General features: G+C 42.2%; 1 protein-coding gene across 1 annotated transcript in view; it reads right to left on the bottom strand.

Moving 5' to 3' along the window:
• Window positions 1-492: 492 nt before the first annotated feature.
• LOC141047549 (programmed cell death 1 ligand 1-like) overlaps window positions 493-24,139 on the bottom strand; it is a 115,750-nt gene continuing 92,103 nt past the window's right edge. The window contains exon 7 of the mRNA XM_073542641.1: window positions 493-1,195. Within this exon, the coding sequence (XP_073398742.1) occupies window positions 1,173-1,195 (23 nt within the window). The 3' untranslated portion in view covers window positions 493-1,172. The remainder of the gene's footprint in view (window positions 1,196-24,139) is intronic.

The following is a 24,139-nucleotide window of genomic DNA, read 5'->3' as shown; positions in this document are numbered from 1 at the left end:
TCCATCCCATAGTCCCGTGCCCAGATACCCATCATACATATCCTCCATCCCATAGTCCCGTGCCCATATACCCATCATACATATTCGCCATCCCATAGTCCCGTGCCCATATACCCGCCATACATATCCTCCATCCCATAGTCCAGTGTCCATATACCCATCACACATCCTCCATCCCATAGTCAACCATTATGACATCATAATGAGCGGCGGAGCTTGCAACCTACGATGACATCAGCGTCGCCATGGCAACCATTATGACATCATAAGGAGGGGCGGGGCTTGATACACACACACTTTTTCCCCATTATGTAGATAGGGGCAAAATTGTTTGGTGAATTGGAACGCGCGGGGTTAAAATTTCGCCTCACAACATAGCCTAGGATGCTCTCTGGGTCCAGACGTGTGACTGTGCCAAATTTTGTGGCTTTAGCTGCGACGGTGCGGATGCCTATCCCGGACATACACACATACACACACTTGAGCTTTATATATTAGATAGATAGGAATTTTGCGAACACAGCTATACCAAATATGTGTATTTTTTTTATCAGTGTTGCTCCTGCTATCGAGGCTGGTGGCCCCCAAGTGTGTGGCGTCCCTGGGCAATTGCCCATTTTTCTCTCCGCCCAGTGATGACCCTTCAGGGAAGAATAGCAATATTATTGACTAGTGAGGTTAGTGACTAGTGAGGTTAGTGACTAGTGAGGTTAGTGAGTTTAGCCATAGAGGATGGTGCATGACTTCCAAAGCACTTCATTATGTTATAATAAATGAATATCTTATATGCCTCATTACTCCCCTACAGTACACCGAGCCTGTGTGATTCTAGTATCAGTACTACCACTAAATGCATTGCAGAGGTGCAGACGAAGAACTAGCAGGAAGTTCAGTATGTAAACGATAACAGATCACAAGGATGGCTAAAGGGGGCTGAAGGAGACTGCAGGGGAGTGAAGAAAAGAAAAATAAAGGTAACAGGTTGGTTTAAGGATGCAGTACAGGCACAACCATATTGGGGCTTTTATGCTCAGAAAGCCCCTTTAACAAAACATTTTGTTACAGATAGTGATGGTTCAGATACATCATGATGTTTAAGAGAGCAATTCCATGGAAAGCACATTATTTAGTATATTATCATAAATGCATATAACTGTCCATGAATTCTTATTTCATAATGTTGAAGATCGATCACCTGCAAAAAAAAAAAGAGGTTAGGCATTATTCTTCATATAATAATACAAGCAATAATGAAATGTTGGATTTAACAATTCAATTCAAAGTTGAGATTTGCAAAATGCTTTTGAGTTGGTGGTGGCAGGTGGTAGTAAGGGCTTGAATGTTTAGCTTGAGGGATATGTTGGGAGTGCAGAGAGGATATGGGTGAGACGGTGTAAGGCTATGTGCACATTATGCGTTTTTGATGCATTTCGCTGCGTTTTTTCCTGCCCTAAAAGGTTCAAAAACGCAATGTAATCCTAATGCAAAGTAATTCAATGACAATCCTGAAGTGTTGTGCACCTGATCAGTAAATTTCCATTGAGTATTTGCAGTGCATTTTTTTCTACAGCATGCCAATTCATTTTGCGTTTTTGCAGCGTTTCCGCACCCATTTACTTCAATTGAGTCAGTCAAATCTGCAGCAAAAACGCAATTTAAAAATGTTTGCGGATTTGCTGAGGTTTTGCTTTGTGTTTTACTGGCTTCCTATGGTGTTTCCCACGCTGTCATCTGTGTGACATGGTGTGAAACAACGGCGCAGGGGTCCTTATCGGTGGTAACGTTACTGCCGGTAATATTGACGGTCAGAGTGCTGCGGGATCATGCTGGCAGATGTGACTGTCACCCGTAGTAACGCTACCGCAGACTGTCACAGCGCTGCGGGATCAGCTGTCTGCATAGTATTTGCTGGTTATTAATTATAGGGGACCCCACATCAATTTTTTGGGGTCCCCCATTTTAATAGCCAGTGAAGGCTAAGTATACAGCTGTGAGCTGATATTAATAGTCTGGGAAGCTCCATGGGTATTACCCCCTTCCCAGGCTATAAACATCTGCCCCCAGCTGTCGGCTTTCCCTCTGCTGGTTAATAAAATTATGTGGGAGCCCACGTCATTTTTTTCTTTAAAATTAACAGTTGGTGTCTGGTTACAACCTATGTAAGTTCATTCTGCTAACGCTCCTACATAGGCTGGTGACTGTGTGTACTTGTGTTTTTGTTTTGTGTGTTTGTGTTTACTTATCGGCTTAAGCTACTTTCACACTTGCGTTTTTTTGCGCTGCGCACCGTGCGCAGTGCAAACATACATAAAAAACGCATCATGCGTTTGTGTGCTTTTTTTGCAGGTTTGGGTGCGTTTTTAAAAAAAAACTGCATGCATTTTTTGCGCATACGTGCGCATTACCATGTGCACATATGCACACCCATAGACTATAATGGGTGTTTGGCTGTAAAAAAAATGCATTGCGTGCGCATGCGTTTTTTTGGGGCAGGTCGGATGCACAAAAAATGCAACAGGATGCATTTTGTGCGCCCGAGCGCACACTACAAAAAAACGCATGTACATACAAACGCGTACAAACGCATGTGTCTGTGCACCTATGCGCACCCATGTAAAAGATAGGGGGAAAAACGCATGTTTTTTTGTGCTAAAAAAACGCGCAAAAAAACGCAAGTGTGAAACCAGCCTTAGTAATGAGGATGTTGGGCAGACACCTTTTCATTACTAAGCCTAGAGCTATGTGTCAATGACAGCTGCTGCACTAATTCCACTATCCTGATGCCACACTGCATCAGCATGAAAAAGGTGGTGTTGAACCAAGAAATGACATCACAAAACTTTTTTAAAATATCTTTATTTAGCTCAAAAAAGCCTTCATTGCTGTACAAAAATGCATGCAAAAACGCACCAAATCACAGCAAAAATGTGCTGCAGCATTTTTCCTGCCAAGAGATGCAGAAACCTTGCAGAAACTTCTGCAAGCAAATACTCATAGCCTAAAGATAATGAATTCCATTTTCTCCATGTTAAGTTTAAGGAAACAGGAGAAAAAAATGTGGATTTAGAGACTTTCTGGAATTCTGGACATTAATTTAATAAACTGTCCCCTGTGGAGAACTCCAATACTCATCTCATCATTGAAAACCTTGCAGTTAGTTTTCAAACCCTTGCTGACTTGATGTATTTGTACTTCACATGAAAGGTGGACCTCGGGAGGTGTGCACACACTATACATGGTGGTGCTGGTTTTATTAGGCTGGGTTCACACCATGTTTTAGCCATATGTGGATACGTTGGGGCTTCTGGCTAACGCCCTAAAAAACAGGATTCAGGCATATCTGCTGATGGAGCCATTAACTTTAATGAAGCATACTCATTGTGCTCTACCTGAACTCCTTTTCAGCAGTCTCTCCATTTTTGAGGTAGGGTATATACATATTTGCGAGAAAAGAAAGTTCCGATATCAGGACCGAAAAAAACGGACAAGTGACATGCGAGTGACATGTGCGTGACATGCAAGTACAATGCGATTTTCACACCTAGCATCCGATTTATATCCGATTGCAATGCGATTTTAACATGAGCTTTTACATTCAAAGGAAATATTCATCAAAACACACATATACAGCATATATGTATTCTAAGTGCATATATCTATTCTATCCTAACCTGTCAGTGTGATTTTACTGTGGCCGCTTATGAATTGCCGGCTTTTCAATGGACACCTGTGCGTAAAAATCGAACAGCACTCGCATGGTGCGAGTGCTGTGCATTTTTTCTTGCATCATTGACTTGCAATGGCGAGTGTCGTCCGAGATATGCAGCAAATCGCAGCATGCTGCGATTTTTTTTCTCAGTCCGATTTCAGCTGAAAAAAAAAAAATCGCAGATGAGATGTAACTCATTGAATAACATTGGTCAGAGTGCAATCCGATTTTTTTCTCGAATTGCACTCGTCCGTTTTTCTCACAGAAGAGTATGAGCCAGTAGGCACAAAAACGCAGTCAACTACATTTTTGTGACCGCTTGAACAAGGCAGACAATGATGAAAATTAGGCCTGACAGGGAAAAGGATCACTCCATTTTCTTCATTAAATTTGATGGCTCCGTGAGTGGATACACCTAAATCCCATTTTTCAGAGCTTCATACGGAAGTACCAACAGAGCCACTGATGTGTGGCAAAAGGTAAGGTTACCTCGGTCTGTTGCGTTGATATGTCTCGCTAAGGGAGTATCTTTTTTGTTGAAAATATCTCGTATAGTGGGAGAAAAAAAAGTGTTTAGTCAGCCACTAATTGTGCAAGTTCTCCCACTTAAAAAGATGAGAGGCCTGTAATTGACATCATAGGTAGACCACTACTATGAGAGTCAAAAAACAAAACAAAACCAGAAAATCACCTTGTCTGATTTGGCAAGATTTATTTTGCAAATTATGGTGGGAAATAAGTATTTGGTCATTATCAATAGTTCATCTCAATATTTTGTAATATATCCTTTGTTGGCAATGACAGAGGTCAAACGTTTTCTATAAATCTTCACAAGGTTGGCACACACTGTTGGTGGCATGTTGGCCCATTCCTCCATGCAGATCTCCTCTAGAGCAGTGATGTTTTTGGAATGTCGCTGGGCAACACGGACTTTCAATTCCCTCCAATGGTTTTCTATGGGGTTGAGATCTGGAGACTGGCTAGGCCACTCCAGAACCTTCATATGCTTCTTACAAGCCACTGCTTTGTTGCCCTGGTGGTGTGCTTGGGATCATTATCATGCTGAAAGACCCATCCACGGTTCATCTTCAATGCACTTGCAGATGCAAGGAGGTTTGCACTCAAAATCTCACGATACATGGCCCCATTCATTCTTTCATGTACACTGATCAGTCGTCCTGGTCCCTTTGCAGAGAAACAGCCCCAAAGCATGATGCTGCCACCCCCAAGCTTCACAGTAGGTATGGTGTTCTTTGGATGCAGCTCAGCATTCTGTCTCCTCCAAACATGATGAGTTTTGTTTCTACCAAACAGTTCTACTTTGGTTTCATCAGACCATATGACCTTCTCCAAAAACTCTTCTGGATAATTCAAATGCTCTCTAGCAAACTTCAGACGGGCTTGGACATGTACTGGCTTAATCATGGGGACACATCTGACACTGCAGGATCTGAATCCCTGGCAGCGTATTGTGTTACTGATGGTAACCTTTGTTACAGTGGTCCAAGCTCTATTCAGGTCATTCACTAGGTCCCCCCATGTGGTTCTGGTATTTTTGCTCACCATTCTTGTGATAATTTTGATCCCCACATCGAGGGAGATTATCAGTGGTCTTGTATGTCTTCCATTTTCTTATTATTGCTCCCACAGTTGATTTCATCCCACAAAGCTGCTTGCCTATTGCAGATTCAATCTTCCCAGCCTGGTGCAGGGCTACAATTTGTTTTTTGGTGTCCTTTGACAGCTCTTTGGTCTTCACCATAGTGGAGTTTGGAGTGAGATTGTTTGAGGTTGAGGACAGGTATCTTTTATTCTGATAACAAGTTCAAACAGGTGTCATTACTACAGGTAATGAGTGGAGGACAGAGGAGCTTCTTAAAGAAGAAGTTACAGGTCTGTGAGAGCCAGAAATCTTGCATGTTTTTAGGTGACCAAATACTTTTTTCCCACTGTATGTGTTCTCCAACCTGTATACAGAATTCTCTTATAATTTCTTTTCACATACTCCATACCACACTCACAAGTGGATTTGTAAATGATACCCCTAGATCGACAATTGAGGAGTTTTCAGATTTTATAGCTACATCCAGTAACATTGCCCACAAACTCTTTTCCTTTTTATGATAAGTTTACAAAAACTGCAATTGCCACATTGGTAACAACCATAAGTCTTATGTTCACTCAACCAGTTTTGTGAATTAGTAAGAGAGTAATGGCTGTGGACCAACCTATCCAGAAGGGATCTGCTTTTTTGTATGTTATCTGGGGAAAGGTTTTCATCTGGCCATCAATGTTCTCATCCATAAGCAAGATGGGCCAATGTTTTAGTAGGATGCCTCTGACCTCGTTGGAACTAGTAGAATATGTAGTAATGAATTTGGGACAATTGTCTTGTTCAATCTTTGGTCAGGGGGTAAGGAGGGACCTCCAATCTTTACATATGATTTCCTTATAGGCTCTCTTCAGAACATTATTTGGGTAACCCCTCTCAATAAAGCTATTCCAAAGGTCTTTTGCTTGTTGCTCAAATGTCTCTTAGGTTGAGCAATTCCTCCTGATTCTCATCTACTGACCCTTCAGAATGCCCCTCTTGAGGGTTACAAGATGGATGCTGTCCCAACTCAAGAGGGAATTTGTGGAGGTGGGTTTACGATAAGTCATCTTTTTTGACAAGTATGCTGAGAAATGGTAGTTTTGAGGGGTCTCTTTCAAATGTAAGCCTAAGTCCCAGTTCATTGTTGTTCAAGCCCATTATGAATTTATCGAAGTCAGAGGAACCCCCCTTCCAGGTAACAAAAAATTGACTATATAGCGTAGCCATATGATGATGTTTCCCATATCGATTTGGGATTGTCTCCAAAGACCAAAGTTTCCTCCCACCAGCCCAGGAGCAAATTAGCATATGAGGGGGCATAGGGGCTCCCCTTTGCTATGCCTCTGAGCTGATGGTAGTATTTGTTGTCAAACAAAAAAAAAAATTTGAGGCAGAATTCTGGGGCTTTCATAGTGAATTCATTATGTTTCCAGTATTCGCGCATCCCCTTATTCGGATGAAATGGTCCACAACCATGAGATCCTTTTCATGTGGGATGGATGAGTAGAGGGCCTCAATGTCTATACGCCCCAAGAAGACATCAGAGTCGAGGACTAATCGGTCCAGTCTGCCCAGAAGGTCCATTGTGTCTCTGAAATAGGAATTTAGTGATTTGACAAAAGGCCTAAGTACCCGATCGACATAGATGACCAAGTTCTGGGTGACATGCCCGACACCCGAGACTATTAGTCTACCATTTAATGGGTTAGTCCCCTTATGGATTTTAGGTAGACAATAGAAGGTGGCCTTAATGGGGAACTGGGGAAACTAGAAATCGCATTTGTTTTTATCAATATCCCTATCTACCAGGCCGCTATCTACCAGAATTCTCAATTCTGACTGAAATTCTTTTAAGGGATTTTTTTTTCCAGTTTTCTATAGCCTATGTTCTCCTGTAATAGGGTTTGGCACATAGAGCAGTAATCTCGGGTATCCATAACCATCACGTTTCCTCCCTTGTCTGATGGTTTAATTATAATCCCTTGATCTTTTTCCAATGTACAGAGACATTGCATTTCATTCTTGGTAAGATTATGTCTTTTTTGGGGTTCATTTGAGCCCAGAGTCTTTAATTCACTAGTGACTACATTAAGGAATACATCCAGATAGTTCACATCTCCTTGAGGGGGCGGCATATTTTGGCTTTTATTCCTTAGATCTTTAAAAGGTCTCATTCCTAGGTCATTTGGATTTTGATCACTCAAGCTATATAATAGTATGACATCCTGCAGTAAGTCATCTGGGATACCTAGGTCCTGAAAGCTTCTATTTTGTTCCCTAATGTGGAATTTCTTCCATTTAAGTTTACGCATGAAGAGGTGAAGGGCCTTGACAACTTCAAAGGTGTTATAATCTGTAGTGGGCACAAATGGATTATGTGAGACCCAAAAGGCCCTGTCACACTAAGCGAGATCGCTGCTGAGTCACTAGAACTGTGACGTTATAGCGATCTTACCAGCGAGATCGCTGTGTTTGACAGTGACCAGCGACCAGCCCCCCTGCCAGGTATCGCTGATCGTGACCGAAATGTCTGGACATATTTTTGGTCGCTCATGTCCCGCTGAGTCGCTTGTATCGTCACGTTTGACACCTAGCCTAACGACCTCGTTAGCGACTCAGAAGCAAGACAAGGCGTGGATTAGCGGTCCCAACGACCAGCGACATCGTTACAAAGGTCGCTATGACACGCTAGATCGTTGCTCCGTCGTTGGGTAGATTGGACTGTCTGACATCTCAATAGCGACCACATAGCGATGCGGCAACGATCCCTGTCGTGTCGCATCGCTGTCGGGATCATTATAGCGTCGCTAGGTGTGACGGGACCTTTACTCAGGACTGCCATCGCCTAATTTTTAAGGTCCTGAAGGATAAGTTAATCACCTGTGAGTCTAGGATGGATTGTGCGGGTTTGTGTGCGGCTTCTCGGGATAATTTAGCTCTAAAATATGACTCCTCTGAGGAAATCTTCTATTTTCATTTTTTCAGCTATTGCACACCCTTCCTCTCATTCTTCCCCTTTGTGCTATACTCCTATTCTCTGTGCCCAAAACTTCTGTCTCTGTTGAAGACAGATCGATGTCAGTGTTTCGGGGACCCCAGATAGAGTAAGCTCTGTTCTCTTTGAATTCCTGCATATCTCGGATAAAGAGAGAATGTTTTTCCTCCTTTAAATTATATTGGAACCTCTCCAAGGTATTTTGGAGAATGGTCTCTTTATGATTAAAATCAGGTTCCGCAGAGAATTATTTGGTGATTTCTATTTGTTACTTTAACGCATCGTTTAAGGTACTCAAGAATTGTTTCTCCTCTTCTAGCAGGATTTTCATGAATATAACTGAGCTCTCTGTCGCTCTCTTTTCCCATTTAGCTAGGATATTAGAGTTTTTATATCTGATACCTGAGCTGAGTGATATACGAAGATGGAGTGGCACAGTACCTGTTTTTACATAGTTTTTTGTTACGGGCTGGCGGAACGCACCAAATAAATAAAGATGAAATAATATATGAGGTGCGTTCGCAGCCTGGGCCCACCGTGCAGAGGTGACTATCTGCAGCTAAACAATGAGGGAACGGCTTGTAGGAGAAAGCCAGACACCGGTGGATAACCACTGACCCGGTGTTAGATGGCACGAACCCCATTGCTTCACGAAGCATTTACCAGCCGGCAAACAACCGCGACCTGTTAGCGTTACAGGTCACGGTAGTGTGAACCACCGCTTAGTACGGGTGCAATGTCCGCCCTGACGGACGCCACTAACCAGCCTATCAACTGGGCTGGAAAGCGCCCCTAAGGCGCACGGCGTTACTTAGGTGGACGCTGCGGTAGTAGTGGTCCAGGAGGCCTGTACTGGCCGACCCCAAGGCGCTAGAGAAAGATGATGAGGAACACTGCGGTGCTATGCAGTGTCAGAGCTACTGTGCTGACTCTAATTCCTAACCCTAACTCATGCGGAATATCCAAGGAGGGGGAATTATAATGCATCAGTCACCAGGCTCATTCATCCATCATCACACATACACTAAGTACTATAGCCTCAGAGTCTATCATAGCACATGGCGGGGCGGCCATGCAAACCTTTTATAGCCGTGTCCTTCCGGAACCTTCTTGATCCTCCAGATGGACCAATCAGAACTGGAGAAGGACCAGAGCATGTGACTCCTGATCCCCAGTGGGAGAAGGTCTCATGAGCATGCTCAGTGGACTGAAGGAAGGACTTAGACTCTGGAGTCTTTTGCTGCTGGCCAGGCTGCATTGCCATAACTGGACCAGAGGTGGCAGCAGCAACCAAACCCACAATACTGGTGTGGACAGAATGCAGGGATTGTGGAGTTTGCTGAGCAGGGTCCACTGTGGCCGGAGGGGAATGGGAGACCGTCGATGGCAAGGCTCAGGATTCCCGCTGTGCAGTGCCTGGAACCCGACGCCTAACAGATTTCCAGACATTGGATTTCCCACCAAGACCCTATTTGTTCTTTGTAAACTTTAGTTAACTCATTGAATGCTGCATGGACTGATGGAGTATATTTAGCTGTAGTGAATGCCCTGCTTCAGTGATCCATATACTTGAATCTATCCCTGTGGATTGAAATCCTGCCATACTCAGTAGATTAAATACAAAAGCAACAACCTCTATGTGATGAATGTAGACTATAGCAAGTAACAGAGGGTAAAATATAACTTTTACTATTTTATCTATTTAATTCTCAAGATAATGTAATTTAAAATGAGCAGATGTCAATAACATCTATGGTTATATTGGGACACTGTATTATTATATTATGTGCACTACCTCCATAATTGAGTCAATGTAATAACCTCATATAAGTGACAAATGGAATAACCTTAGCCCTTACTCATAGGGCATAACAAACATGACATTAAATGACAATTGGTATATTCATAGCGCTCCCTCAATTGGGCACAGGAAAGATTTTACACCAACTCACAAAACCATTAGCAGTGTATCAAATCATATCAATTGTTATGCCCTATGAGTAAGGGCTAAGGTTCTACCATTTGTCACTTATATGATGTTATTATTACACTGACTCAATTATGGAGATAGTGCACATAATATAATAATACAGTGTCCCAATATAACCATAGATGTTATAGACAGCTGCTCATTTTACATTACATTATCTTGTACGGTATATAATAATATATAACAAAGTTATATTTTATCCTCTATCACTTGCTATAAGTAAATTTTTGGCAAGCCTGAAATTTCTTAATTTTCCAGCTAACATCTAGAAAATGTACTAAAGTTATATAGGTGATTTTTACACTTTAAAACATAATGAGGGGATTTATAAAGGGAAATATAAAATACCTACACAAGAAATTGAGTAAAAATGTAAAAAAAATATGGCGCACTTCATATGTATCCCATCATTTGAAACTTTTTAGTTTCCTCTGGCCCGATGTACACCTTGTTTGGGCAATTGTTTTAATGAAATGTATGTAATTTTGTTTAAAAATTGATTTTTTTACTTATTTAAGAATAATTCTTACTTAGACAGCCCCAATCAGTCACAGTCGAGAGTCTGGCTTAGCTATTAACCTGAGGCAAACATATAACATAAATTATGTGCCATATACTGCGATTAATGAATACATGAACTCCATTATTGCTGTAATCATCAAGAGCGTAGGGTACTTAGCATCAATTTGTACCTAAATATGGATGGTCCCTATCACTAATATCCTACCATTCGATGTGCTATACCGGACCTCATCTGAATGGGGAGTTAAAGAAAACCAGGCGTTTAAATTAATTTAAAACCTTGACTGGGAAGGACGTATAGATAAGGGTGCTGAGCCATGGAGGGAGTTACACCCGCCAATGTACACTACAAAAAATAGGGCCCATGCATCTTTAGTATTAATGTACAGAGGCACAAATACGCTACGTGGTCAATATACAAACATACACATACACTATGCGTCAGTGCACTGCAAATGAATAGATGAACTCCACTATTGCTGAAAATGTTGAAAATGAAAGTATTTCGATTTTTTGTATATTGACCACATAGCTACTCATCCTGCACTCTTACCAATTCCACCAAAATAATGCCCACACAGGCTTGATTGGCATCCTCGCAATGTGTTCTCTGCCTCATCTCTGTGCTCCAAATCTTTCTCGTATGCCGTATGAATAAGCAGTGATCAGTGGACACCCAGGGAATAACCTTCAATGTTGCATTATTAGTGTCTAGGGGGGCAAAAAGGAAGCACTATTACTTCCTAGGGTGCATATAGGGAGCATTATTATTATTTTCACATGACTACTGTTTACGGGGAACAAAAAGGGCACAATTACTTTTTAAATGGCACAGTGGCATGCATTATTATTATGTAGAACACTATGAGGAGCACTATTACTGTTTTGGGGTACTAAAAAGATCACTATTACTCTGTCAGGTTCAAAACGTGGCACTTTTATTGTGTTCTGCACTATTATGGACTACGATGCACTATAGGGTACTGTTGATTTGCACTATTACAGTTTTGGGTATTATCTGACAAGCATTATTTTTTTCAGATGTGCCCTCTGGCAGTATTTTTTGGGGGTAATTATAGTAATGAGAACATTATTTCTGGAATACTGTATGATTCAGTGAAGGTGCATTGGTAGGGAAAATTGAAATAGAAACAGGCACAGAATTGGGAGTAGCAGCAGAATAAGACGTTTATACAGATTGGAGAGAGGTGGGCTTGGTGCTGGAAATGTCAAATGTGTCAGTGTTGCAAACTCTGGATAAAAAACAAGTTATGGCTGGGCCAAACGGAAAATATGAGAAAAGTGAATGTCTCGAATCGGAAAGGACATTGCCTATGGGTTATAGAATTTAACTGAATTGCACTTATATGGACTGCAGAAGTGACTATATGGTGTTAATATTGCTCTAAGTCTCTTAGAAGTGTTTTTATTCAATATCATCATAATTACTGAAGTGACCTATTATAGTTGGGGCATGCGGGTTTGTATCATGCATTATCTGGGTTGTGAGCACACTCAGATGTGTTTTACTTTCCATGGAACTGATCCCCTAGCTACACCTCTGATTTTATTGCTACCACTATCACAGTAAAACAGTGTTATTTTAACTTGTCTAGTGAACTAGTTTCTAACAAAAATGCATTTTACCGCATTCAAGGTCTTTCAAGCAGGTCAAAAAAATCCTCCAAAATCCTCCTTCTCCACCAATCTTAGTGTCAGTCTATAGATATGTTCCGATACCTGTGTACCAGCATTGGGAAAAACATGCACACAGACACTGCAAATATGGTGGCAAGGAGTATTCTGGGGAATAATTCTGATCTGCCTGAAAGTCTGTGGATGTGCTTAGGTTCATGTACCGTACTTGTTTTTTGTAATAGAAAATAGTTTGGACTGTCTTTTCAATTCAACCTTGCATTGGTCTCAAGTTTCTGGTTTATGAGAGTCCTGGACTAATTTCCTGTTTCTTGACTGGATTAGTTTATCCGCCTACATGCAATACATGTTATCAATTCTAATAACAGACAATGACTCACTGCCTTTAATTCTAAAATTTACTAGCAGTGCTTGCAATACATGTCTTCATTTACAAGAAAGCGCAAGATATAGCAAAGAAGAAACTGAAAGGGCAGATTTCAAGTTGACTCATTGTGTCCCATGTTAATAGCTGACAACATACTGAACATGGTCTATGTTACACACCCAGCTCGGGAAACCCAGGCTCTGCTTCCTTCACCTTGGTCCGCTGCCCTCTGTTGTACTCTATGTAAGATTTTGCAGGTTGCCCTGAGTGGCTCAGTGACATCTTCTCCGTAATACTATTTAAGGCCCATTGGGACACATACCGATGTTTTTGTTGTAGTTTCAACTTGCGAGAATTAGGGAGAGCAGCTAGTCGGCACATAACTGTAAGTAGGCAAATCACATATATGCTTGGAGAATGGAGAGCGCCAAACTGAACTCTGGCCCTGTGTGCCGGAATATCTAGACACACCTCTGTGTATCCCAGACATTCATGATGTATAGAATTTAAGCAGAGTAGTGTGGACAACGCCTTCTAAAACGGGACAATTTTTTTCTTCCTAAAATGCATGTAATTGGGGCTAAAAATCCTTTTTGCAATTGGGTTTCATTTAAACATTTTCAATGTTTGCTTGCCCTGATACAATGTAGAGTTGAAACCAGAAGTTTACATACACTACAGTATATAAAAAGACGCATATGCATGTTTTTCTCAATATCTGACATGAAATCAGAATAAACCTTTCCTATTTTAGGTCAATAATGATTACCATAATCTAATATATAAAGCTCAAAGTGTGTATGTATGTGTGTATGTGTGTGTGTGTGTGTGGGTGTGTGTGTGTGTGTGTGTATGTGTGTATGTCCGGGATAGGCATCCGCACCGTCGCAGCTACAGCCACAAAATTTGGCACAGTCACACGTCTGGACCCCGAGAGCGTCCTAAGCTATGTTGGGAGGCGAAATTTTAACCCCGCACGTTCCAATTCACCAAACAATTTTGCCCCTATCTACATACTGGGGGAAAAAGTGTGTGTGCGTCAAGCCCCGCCCCTCATTGTGATGTCACAATGCCCCTATTTGCATACTGGGGAAGCAGTGTGTGCGTATCAAGCCCCGCCCCTCATTATGATGTCACAACGGTTGCCATGGCGACGCTGATGTCATCAAAGGTCGCAAGCCCCGCCGCCACTCATTATGATGTCATAACGGTTGACTATGGAATGGAGGATGTGTGATGAGTATATGGGCACCGGACTAAGGGATGGAGGATATGTATGGTGGGTATATGGGAACGGGACTATGGGATGGTGGATGTGTGATGGGTATATGGGCACTGGACTATGGGATGGAGGATATGTATGACGGGTTTATGGGCACGGGACTATGGGATGGCGGATATGTATATGGGCACGGGACTATGGGATGGAGGATGTGTGATGGGTATATGGGCTCTGGACTATGGGATGGAGGATTTGTTTGACGGGTATATGGGCACGGGACTATGGGATGGAGGATGTGTGATGGGTATATGGGCACTGGACTATGGGATGGAGGATATGTATGATGGGTATATGGGCATGGGACTATGGAATGGAGAATATGTATGATGGGTATATGGGCATGGGACTATGGGATGGAGGATGTGTGATGGGTATATGGGCACGGGACTATGGGATGGAAGATTGTGTGATGGGTATATGGGCACTCGACTATGGGATGGAGGATATGTATGATGGGTATATGGGCACGGGCCTATGGGATCGTGGATATGTATGATGGGTATATGGGCACGGGATTATTGGATGGAGGATAATTATAATTTTCTATAACTAACCACAGTTGGTTACTATGCCCGGGCAGCACCGGGCTCTTCAGCTATACTATATACAGGAGGAGATGACACACAGGTATATACTATATACAGGGGAGATGACACACAGCGACAATTTATGTGAAGTATAATTATTATAATCTATTATAAATAGCCAGTCAGTTACTATGCCCGGGCAACGCCGGGCTCTTCAGCTAGTCTAATATATAAAGCTCAAAGTGTGTATGTATGTGTGTATGTATGTACAGTATGTGTGTGTGTGTGTGTGTGTGTATGTCCGGGATAGGCATCCGCACCGTCGCAGCTACAGCCACAAAATTTGGCATAGTCGCACGTCTGGACCCCGAGAGCGTCCTAAGCTATGTTGTGAGGTGAAATTTTAACCCCGCGCGTTCCAATTCACCAAACAATTTTGCCCCTATCTACATACTGGGGGAAAAAGTGTGTGCGCGTCAAGTCCCGCCCCTCATTGTGATGTCATAATGCCCCTATTTGCATACTGGGGAAGCAGTGTGTGCGTATCATGGTTGCCATGGCGACGCTGATGTCATCATAGGTTGCAAGCCCTGCCGCCGCACATTATGATGTCATAATGGTTGACTATGGGATGGAGGATGTGTGATAGGTATATGGGCACTGAACTATGGGATGGAGGATATGTATATGGGCACGGGACTATGGGATGGAGGATGTGTGATGGGTATATGGGCACTGGACTATGGGATGGAGGATATGTATGACGGGTATATGGGCATGGGACTATGAGATGGCAGATATGTATGATGGGTATATGGGCATGGGACTATGAGATGAAGGATGTGTGATGGGTATATGGGCACTCGACTATAGGATGGCGAATATGTATGATGGGTATATGGGCATGGGACTATGGGATGGAGAATATGTATGATGGGTATATGGGCATGGGACTATGGGATGGAGAATATGTATGATGGGTATATGGGCATGGGACTATGGGATGGAGAATATGTATGATGGGTATATGGAGAATATGTATGATGGGTATATGGGCATGGGACTATGGGATGGAGGATGTGTGATGGGTATATGAGCAGTCGACTATGGGATGGAGGATTTGTATGATGGGTATATGGGCACGGGACTATGGGATGGAGGATAATTATAATTTGTTATAACTAACCACAGTTAGTTACTATGCCCGGGCAGCGCCGGGCTCTTCAGCTAGTCTAATATATAAAGCTCAAAGTGTGTATGTATGTGTGTATGTATGTATGTGTGTGTGTGTGTGTATATGTGTGTATGTCCGGGATAGGCATCTGCACCGTCGCAGCTACAGCCACAAAATTTGGCACAGTCACACGTCTGGACCCCGAGAGCGTCCTAAGCTATGTTGTGAGGCGAAATTTTAACCCCGTGCGTTCCAATTCACCAAACAATTTTGCCCCTATCTAAATACTCTGGGGAAAAGTGTGTGCGCGTCAAGCCCCGCCCCTCATTGTGATGTCACAATACCCCTATTTGCATACTGGGGAAGCAGTGTGTGCGTATCAAGCCCCGCCCCTCATTATGATGTCACAACGGTTGCCATGGCGACGCTGATGACATCATAGGTTGCAAGCCCTGCCGCCGCTCATTATGATGTCAGGATGGGATGGAGGATATGTATGACGGGTATATGGGCTCGGGACTATGGTATGGCGGATGTGTATGACAGGTATATGGGCACTGGACTATGGGATGGAGGATATGTATGACGGGTTTATGGGCACGGGACTATGGTATGGAGGATATGTATGACGGGTATATGGGCACGGGACTATGGTATGGAGGATATGCATGATGGGTATATGGGCACGGGACTATGGTATGGAGGATATGTATGACGGGTATATGGGCACGGGACTATGGGATGGAGGATATGTATGATGGGTATATGGGCACGGGACTGTGGGATGGAGGATATGTATGACGAGTATATGGGCACGGGACTATGGGATGGAGGATATGTATGACGAGTATATGGGCACAGGACTATGGGATGGAGGCTATGTATGACGGGTATATGGGCACGGGACTATGGGATGGAGGATGTGTGATGGGTATATGGGCACTCGACTATGGGATGGAGGATATGTATGATGGTTATATGGGCATGGGACTATGGGATGGAGGATATGTATGATGGGTATATGGGCACGGGCCTATGGGATCGTGGATGTGTGATGGGTATATGGGCACGGGACTATGGGATGGAGGATTATTATAATTTGTTATAACTAACCACAGTTAGTTACTATGCCCGGGCAGCGCCGGGCTCTTCAGCTAGTTATTAATATTTGCCAAATGCCAGAATAATGAGAGAATGTTTTAAGGCATTTTTATTACTTACTGCAAAGTCAAAAGTTTACATACATTTCATTAGTATTCGGTACCGTTGCTCTTAAATAATAATAACTTCAGTCAAACGTTTTGAAATCCTTCCACAACCATCTCACAATAGTTGGTCAGAATTTGGACCCATTCCTCCTGACAAAACTGGTGTAACTGATCCAGGTTTGTAGGTCGCCTTGCTCACACCTGCCTTTTCAGCTTTGCCATAAATTTTCAATAGGATTGAGATCAGGGCTCTGCAATGGGCACTCCAAAACATTGACTTTGTTATCCTTAAGCCACTTTGTTCCCATTTTGGCAGTATGCTTCCGGTCATTGTCCTTTTGGAAGACCCATTTCTGCCCAAGCTTTATCTTTTTGCCTGATGTCTTGAGATGTTGCTTCAGTATTGCCACAAAATCTTCTTTTTTCACGATAACATCTATTTTGTGAAGTGCACCAGTCCCTCCTGCAGAAAAACAACTCCACAACATGATGCTGCCACCCCCGCGTTTTGTAAGAGGATGAACTGTGATTACACCTGGAGAGCACTAGGACCCTGTGGTGTTTGCCTGCTGCAGCTAAGAGCAGGTGCTGCCAGTGCCCGGGAATCTGTGTGTGCTGGGGGGAGGGGCATATTGTCAGCTCTTTAGAGCTGTAAGGGAAGCTTCCAGAAGAAGGAAGACTGCCCTGAGAGACACTGTGTGTGTGGAGCAGCTTGTGAGAAGCAAAGAGATTGAACGCTGTAAGAGACTGTGACTGCAACCCTTCATCTTGGGAGCCTGAGACCTTGCTGTGGAACAAAGGCTGAGCGTTTCTGAGTGCTGTGTGACTGTGGAGCTCTGTGTAATCATAGAATCGTAGAGTTGGAAGGGACCTCCTGGGCCATCTGGTCCAACCCCCTGCTCAAAGCAGGATTCGTTAAATCATCCCAGTCAGATGTCTGTCCAGCCTCTGTTTGAAGACTTCCATTGAAGGAGAACTCACCACCTCTCGTGGCAGCCTGTTCCACTCATTGATCACTCTAACTGTCAAAAAGTTTTTTCTAATATCTAATCTGTGTCTCCTCTCATTCAGTTTCATCCCATTGCTTCTAGTCTTTCCTTGTGCAAATGAGAATAAAGTTGATCCTTCTACAATGTGACAGCCCTTTAGATATTTGTAGACAGCTATTAAGTCTCCTCTCAGTCTTCCCTTTTGCAAACTAAACATTCCCAAATCCTGCAACCTTTCCTCATAAGACAGTGTTTGCAGACCGGTCACCATTCTGGTCGCTCTTTTCTGAACTTGCTCCAGTTTGTTGATGTCTTTTTTAAAATGTGGTGCCCAAAACTGGACACAATATTCCAGATGAGGTCTGACCAAAGAGGAGTAGAGGGAAATAATGACTTCACGTGATCTAGACTGTATGCTTCTGTTAATACATCCTAGAATTGCATTTGCCTTTTTTGCTGCTGCATCACACTGTTGACTCATATTCAGTCTGTGATCTATTAGTATACCCAAGTCTTTTTCACATGTGCTGTCACTTAGCCCTATTCCTCCCATTCTGTATATATACAGTCCCGGTCGAAAAGACGAGGAACCTTGCATTACTGCAACTGATTGGTGCCGAAGATTTGGGACTGGCTTCAGCCTATGCAATCTATATCAGAAAAAAATAGAACAAAATGCGGCACTCACCCGTAAGCTATTATAAAATGCAGTCCTTTATTCCACCATACACGATATTTGGACACACTTCATGGGACAAACAGGTAATGGAAGACAGCGGGAAGGAGAGTGGACAGTGGAAAGTCACTTTCCTCCCCGCTGTCTTCCATTACCTGTTTATCCCATGAAGTGTGTCCGAATACCATGTATGATGGAATAAAGGACTGCATTTTATAATAGCTTACGGGTGAGTGCCGCATTTTTTTCTGTTTTTTCTGATCATGGATGTTTTTTCATTGCTGTGCACCACAACCCAAAGCTAAGCATACCGCTGTTCTTTGGATGCCGTCTTTCTCTTGTGGCAAGTCAGATAGCTGGATCTTAGTGCTATTCATTCTTTCTTTATTTTTTGGTAAGCAATCTATATGCCTGAGAGGAGACTCACCTCAGGTTAAAGATACCATAGTCTTAGATACCTGGGTATCCCTAGTTGAAGTGCTTAAGGACCTTTGTATTATACTTATTTGTATTGTTATTGTAGGTTTGTATAGGCTATACTCAATGTGCCATTCCAGGGGGTCCCTTGATATCACTACATTCGATTTACACCTGTTCTCTGATTACCTGAATTGACCTTTCTGATAGGTAAATTTATTTCAAATCCCTGTGTAATACACTCTTCAGGGAACCTTGGATTGGCATAGTGATTTCAGCTCCGATTAAGTGAGTGTACTGTATAAGGGTATTCAATCTGTTTCTTCCATATACTAAGTTCTACTTTATCTGCTGTTTGAGTAAAGACTCTTTTGGGATTTCTGCCTCAGTCTCGGTTTGTGACCCACTGGATCTTATTCGGACCTCTGGTCATTACATTTTCACAGTTGGGATGTTGTTCTTAGGCTTCCAAGCTTCTCCCTTTTTCCTCCAAACGTAACAATTGTCATTATGCTCAAAAAGTAAAATTTTAGTTTCATCAGACCACAGCACGTCTTCAAAAATTAAGGTCTTTGTTCCTGTGTGCATTTGCAAACATTAATCTGGCTTTTTTATGTTTCTTTTGGAGTAATGGCTTGTTTCTGTCAGAGTGGCCTTTCAGCCCATATTGTTACAGTACTCGTTTCACTGTGGATATTGACACAATCTTACCAGCTTCCGCCATCATCTTAACAAGGTCTTTTGCTTTTGCCCTTGGGTTGATATGCACATGTTTGACCAAAGCATGTTCATCTCTGGGACTCAGAACCCGTCTCTTTCCTGAGCGTTATGACAGGTATCTTGAATTTGTACCCAAGGATGAGTCAGACTTGTGCAAGTCCACAATTCTCTTCCTGATACAGTATCTTGGCTGATTTCTTGATACTTTCCCATGATTCTACACAAAGAAGCAGTGTGTTCAGGTGTGCATTAAAATACATCCACAGGTGTGTCTCTGATTAACTCAAATGTTGCCAAGAAACATATTAGAAGCTTCCAAACACATGGCATCATAATATGGGCAGTCCAGAATTGTTTAAAGGCATAGTAATCTTAGTGTATGTAAACTTTTTACTTTGCAGTAAGTTATAAAAATGCCTTAAAACATTCTCCCTCATTATTCTGGCATTTGGCAAATATTAATAATTATGCTAATACCAACTGAACTAAAATGGGAAAGGTTATTCTGATTTCATGTCAGATATTGAGAAACAGGAGAGATATATATCTTTGTACCGTGTTAGCCAGTAGATAGAAAAATATTTAGATTTAACAGTCCTCAGTGGTTGATACCTTTTAATGTCTAACTGAAAAGATGGTAACAAATTGCAAGCTTTCAAGACTACTCAGGTCTCTTCATCAGGCAGCGACTAATACAAAATCTGGAGAATCACACATTGATACACAACATGACACAGAAATAATGCAATAGATAAGACAGGTAACTTGAAGCAGAACTATCATTATGGGAGAGAGGTAAACAGTGGTGGCCATAAATATTGATACAGTTCATAGATAAGGAGTGTGAAAGTTTTATTGTCCTCTGAGTGGGGTCTGGTTCTGTGTTGTGATGCCCCACAAGGTCTGAGGAGCAAATTCCTTAATTGATGTAGAAAGACATAAATCCATGTGACCCATTCATTCCTGCACTGAGTATGTCAAAGGTTGTCATGAGTTTATACTTCCAGACCATTCTGTTTCTCTGAGATTTCCCCAAGTCACATCAAGACTACAAGATCCCAGGTACTTTCAGCTGCATCACATCTAATGTGGTGTACTTAACTATTTATACTAAATGTCCAACTGGGGGTCTGTATGTAGGGGAGACAGGGTAAAAGCTTGGAACAAGGATGAAATCTCATCGCCACACAATAAGAGAACAAATAATAGATCTACCTGTGGCCAAACATTTTCGTATCACTGATCACAGCACCATGGACATGAAATTACTTGTATTAAAAGGTAACTTCAAATCTCAGAGAGACAGAAGGCTCTAGCAGTATAAACTCATTACAACCTTTGACACACTCAGTGCAGGAATGAATGTGTCACATGGATTTATGTATTTCCACATCAATTAAGGAATTTGCTCCTTAGACCTTGTGGGGGCATCACAACACAGAACCAGACCCCAATCAGAGGACAATAAAACTCTTTCACACTCCTTATCTATGAACTGTTCCAATTTTTATGGCCACCAATGCTTATCTCTCTCCCATAATGATAGTTCTGTTTCACATCACTTGTTTTATCTATTGCATTATTTCTGTGCCGTGTTGTGTATAAATATGTAATTCTTCAGATTTTGTATTAGCCTATGCCTGATGAAGAGACATCAGTATTCTCAAAAGCTTGCAATTTGTTACCATCTTTTCAGTTAGAGATTAAAAGGTATCAACCACTGAGGACTCTCAAATCTAGATATTGAGAAAAACATGCATATGTGTCTTTTTATATAGTGTTTGTAGACTTCTGGTTTCAACTGTATATTACCCAACTGAGTTCTGTTCTCATAGGTGCATAGGAAATGTGTAACACTGATCTTCGATAAGATATGGACTGCTTTTAAAATTCCACACATGCATACACTTCTGAATAATCAGTTATGACCTAAAAACTATAAACAACTCTGACACAGTCAGCTGCTATCATATGCTTCTATCCATAATGTTGTGGGTAAACATGTCAACCATATCAGCATCTAACACTGCTTCTAACGCTTCCTCTTTTACTAGGTCAGCTTATCAGATCATATGCTTCTCTGGCTTGCTTATTTAGCTTTGCATATTTGCAAAGTTTCATTTATTAACGTCCCAAAAAGTCTTAAAATAAGGCCTCATTCAGATGTCTGATATTTTGGTTTCCACTGACAGCACCCGTATCTGTGATAGACTATTGGGCCAGTCACATGTCCGTGATGTTTTGCAGACCAAGTGGAAAATCGCAGAGAAATGTCCGATTTTGACCTGAGTGGCAAATAAAAATCAACAATGCAAGTCTATGTGTCTGCTAAAAAAATGGACAGCACTTGGTTGACATTTTAGTTTGGTCCGATTTTCACAGTTTCTTCACCTTCTCCTTTCTTCATGTATGAGAAAAACTGATGATACTCAGGCCACACTCTGATCAAATCCTGATCCTAGTCTGATCCAAATAATTGGTCCGTTTACCTCATAGGTGAGAAAAACGGGCATGTGAATAAGCCTGAATACTTGATGGGTACTGAAGAGGGAACAAAAAAACATATGGGGTGTTACCATAAAAACAAAGAAGAAATGAGCTGGTGTGTGCCCACCTATGAGGTTTGTGACCGGCACAACTACTTTAAAAGGGTGTAAATCCAAGCTGCTGCTGCTCCATGTGTGAGAGAATAATCCTCAGCAGATAACTGACATAGGTGAAGAAATATTCATGGGTGGATAGTTAGTTGGTTGTCAGTCAGTGGCTCTCAGTGCGGGTGCTGAGCAACTTCAGAACACTATTAACCTGCAGTCTAACCCTATATCTGTAGGATAACAGTGTTTTTTTACATGACAGGTTCCCTTTATCGGTCAAAATTAGAGGTTTCTCTTGCCGTTCTTGTTACAGGCAGTTGATGGTCATGTAATACTGTCGGCATTCACCATGTGCAAAGCGGACTGAGCTCCTAAGCCTGCTCCATATACTGTATCTATCCTCACCCTGTGATGAAAATGCACGTCATAGATCGTTAGTTGCTTAAACAGACATAAAAGAATCATCACTATGGGCAGCACATCATCCTGTGTAAACAGGCAATGTGCTCCTCCCTTAAATGATCGTTGATCAGGTTTTATGTAGCTAATCGGCGAGTGTTTCTTGGCCAAAGTAAGCACTTTTAAACCCAGCAAAAATCTGGCCATATACAAAGGAAAGCTGTTGGCCAAACAATCATTCATCTGACAGCTATCTCTCCCCATTCCCACGTACACCTGAGTGCTTGGTGTAGCCGACTACTCAGTGTTTTAAGCAATGAGAGCAGAGAAAGACACTGACAGACACCTCTGGCAGCAGCTTATCCCTCCTGAAAACAAAATAATGTTTGGGAGAGGAGCATTGGGCAGCGATCTATCGTTCTTCTCCTTAACACAATCTGTTGGGGGAGAGTCAGGAAGCCTTTTCTACACATCCAACGGCACACCAGTCCCATCAAAATTGTCGGTTTCAGCTGACTTTCATCTAACATGTATGAATGCCATAAGATGTGTGTCTTCTCTGCATTTTTCTGTACACAGATCACTGGCATCAGTGATATAATTGCCGATTACCATTAGATCACTGTCATCAGTTGGATGGGTGTCCTAGGTGGACAACTCCTCCTCAGAATGCAGCCATTCAACTGTTCTCTGCCAATACCGCTTCTCTAAGGCTACTTACACACTTGCGTTTTTTTGCGCTGCGCACCGTGCGCAGTGCAAACGCATCATGCGTTTGTGCGCTTTTTTTTTGCGGGTTTAGGCGCTTTTTAAAAAAAGTATGCGTTTTTTTGCGCTGACGTGCGCATTACCAGCGCACCCATAGACTATAATGGGTGTTTGGGTGAAAAAAACGCATTGCGTGCGCATGCGTTTTTTGGGACAGGTCGGACGCACAAAAAATGCAACAATATGCATTTTGTGCACCCGAGCGCACACTACAAAAAACCGCATGCGCATACAAACGCGTACATGCGCACCCATGTAAAAGATAGGAAAAAAACGCATGCTTTTTTTGCGCAAAAATACAGCGCAAAAAAACGCAAGTGTGAAACCAGCCTAACTCCTACTTTTCAGATGTTGGAGCTGCAGGCGAGCACTCATTCCCTAAGCTATAAAGTTTGTGTCTAGGTCACCAGTTCCAATATTCTATACATTGAAAACAGTGAAAAATGCACACATTGTCTCCACTGCACTTTCTCTGCCTATATGTTAATGCATTACTTCTGTGTTGAATGAAGCAGTGCTTTGTGTAACATTGTGACAGGAAACTACCGTATT

This window comes from Dendrobates tinctorius, unplaced genomic scaffold (genome assembly GCF_039654945.1).
Source record: "Dendrobates tinctorius isolate UK_male_01 unplaced genomic scaffold, ASM3965494v1 ptg000128l, whole genome shotgun sequence".
Taxonomy (NCBI): Eukaryota; Metazoa; Chordata; class Amphibia; order Anura; family Dendrobatidae; genus Dendrobates; species Dendrobates tinctorius.
Note: the sequence above shows the minus strand (reverse complement) of the source record. Positions and strands in the feature narration are given on the sequence as shown.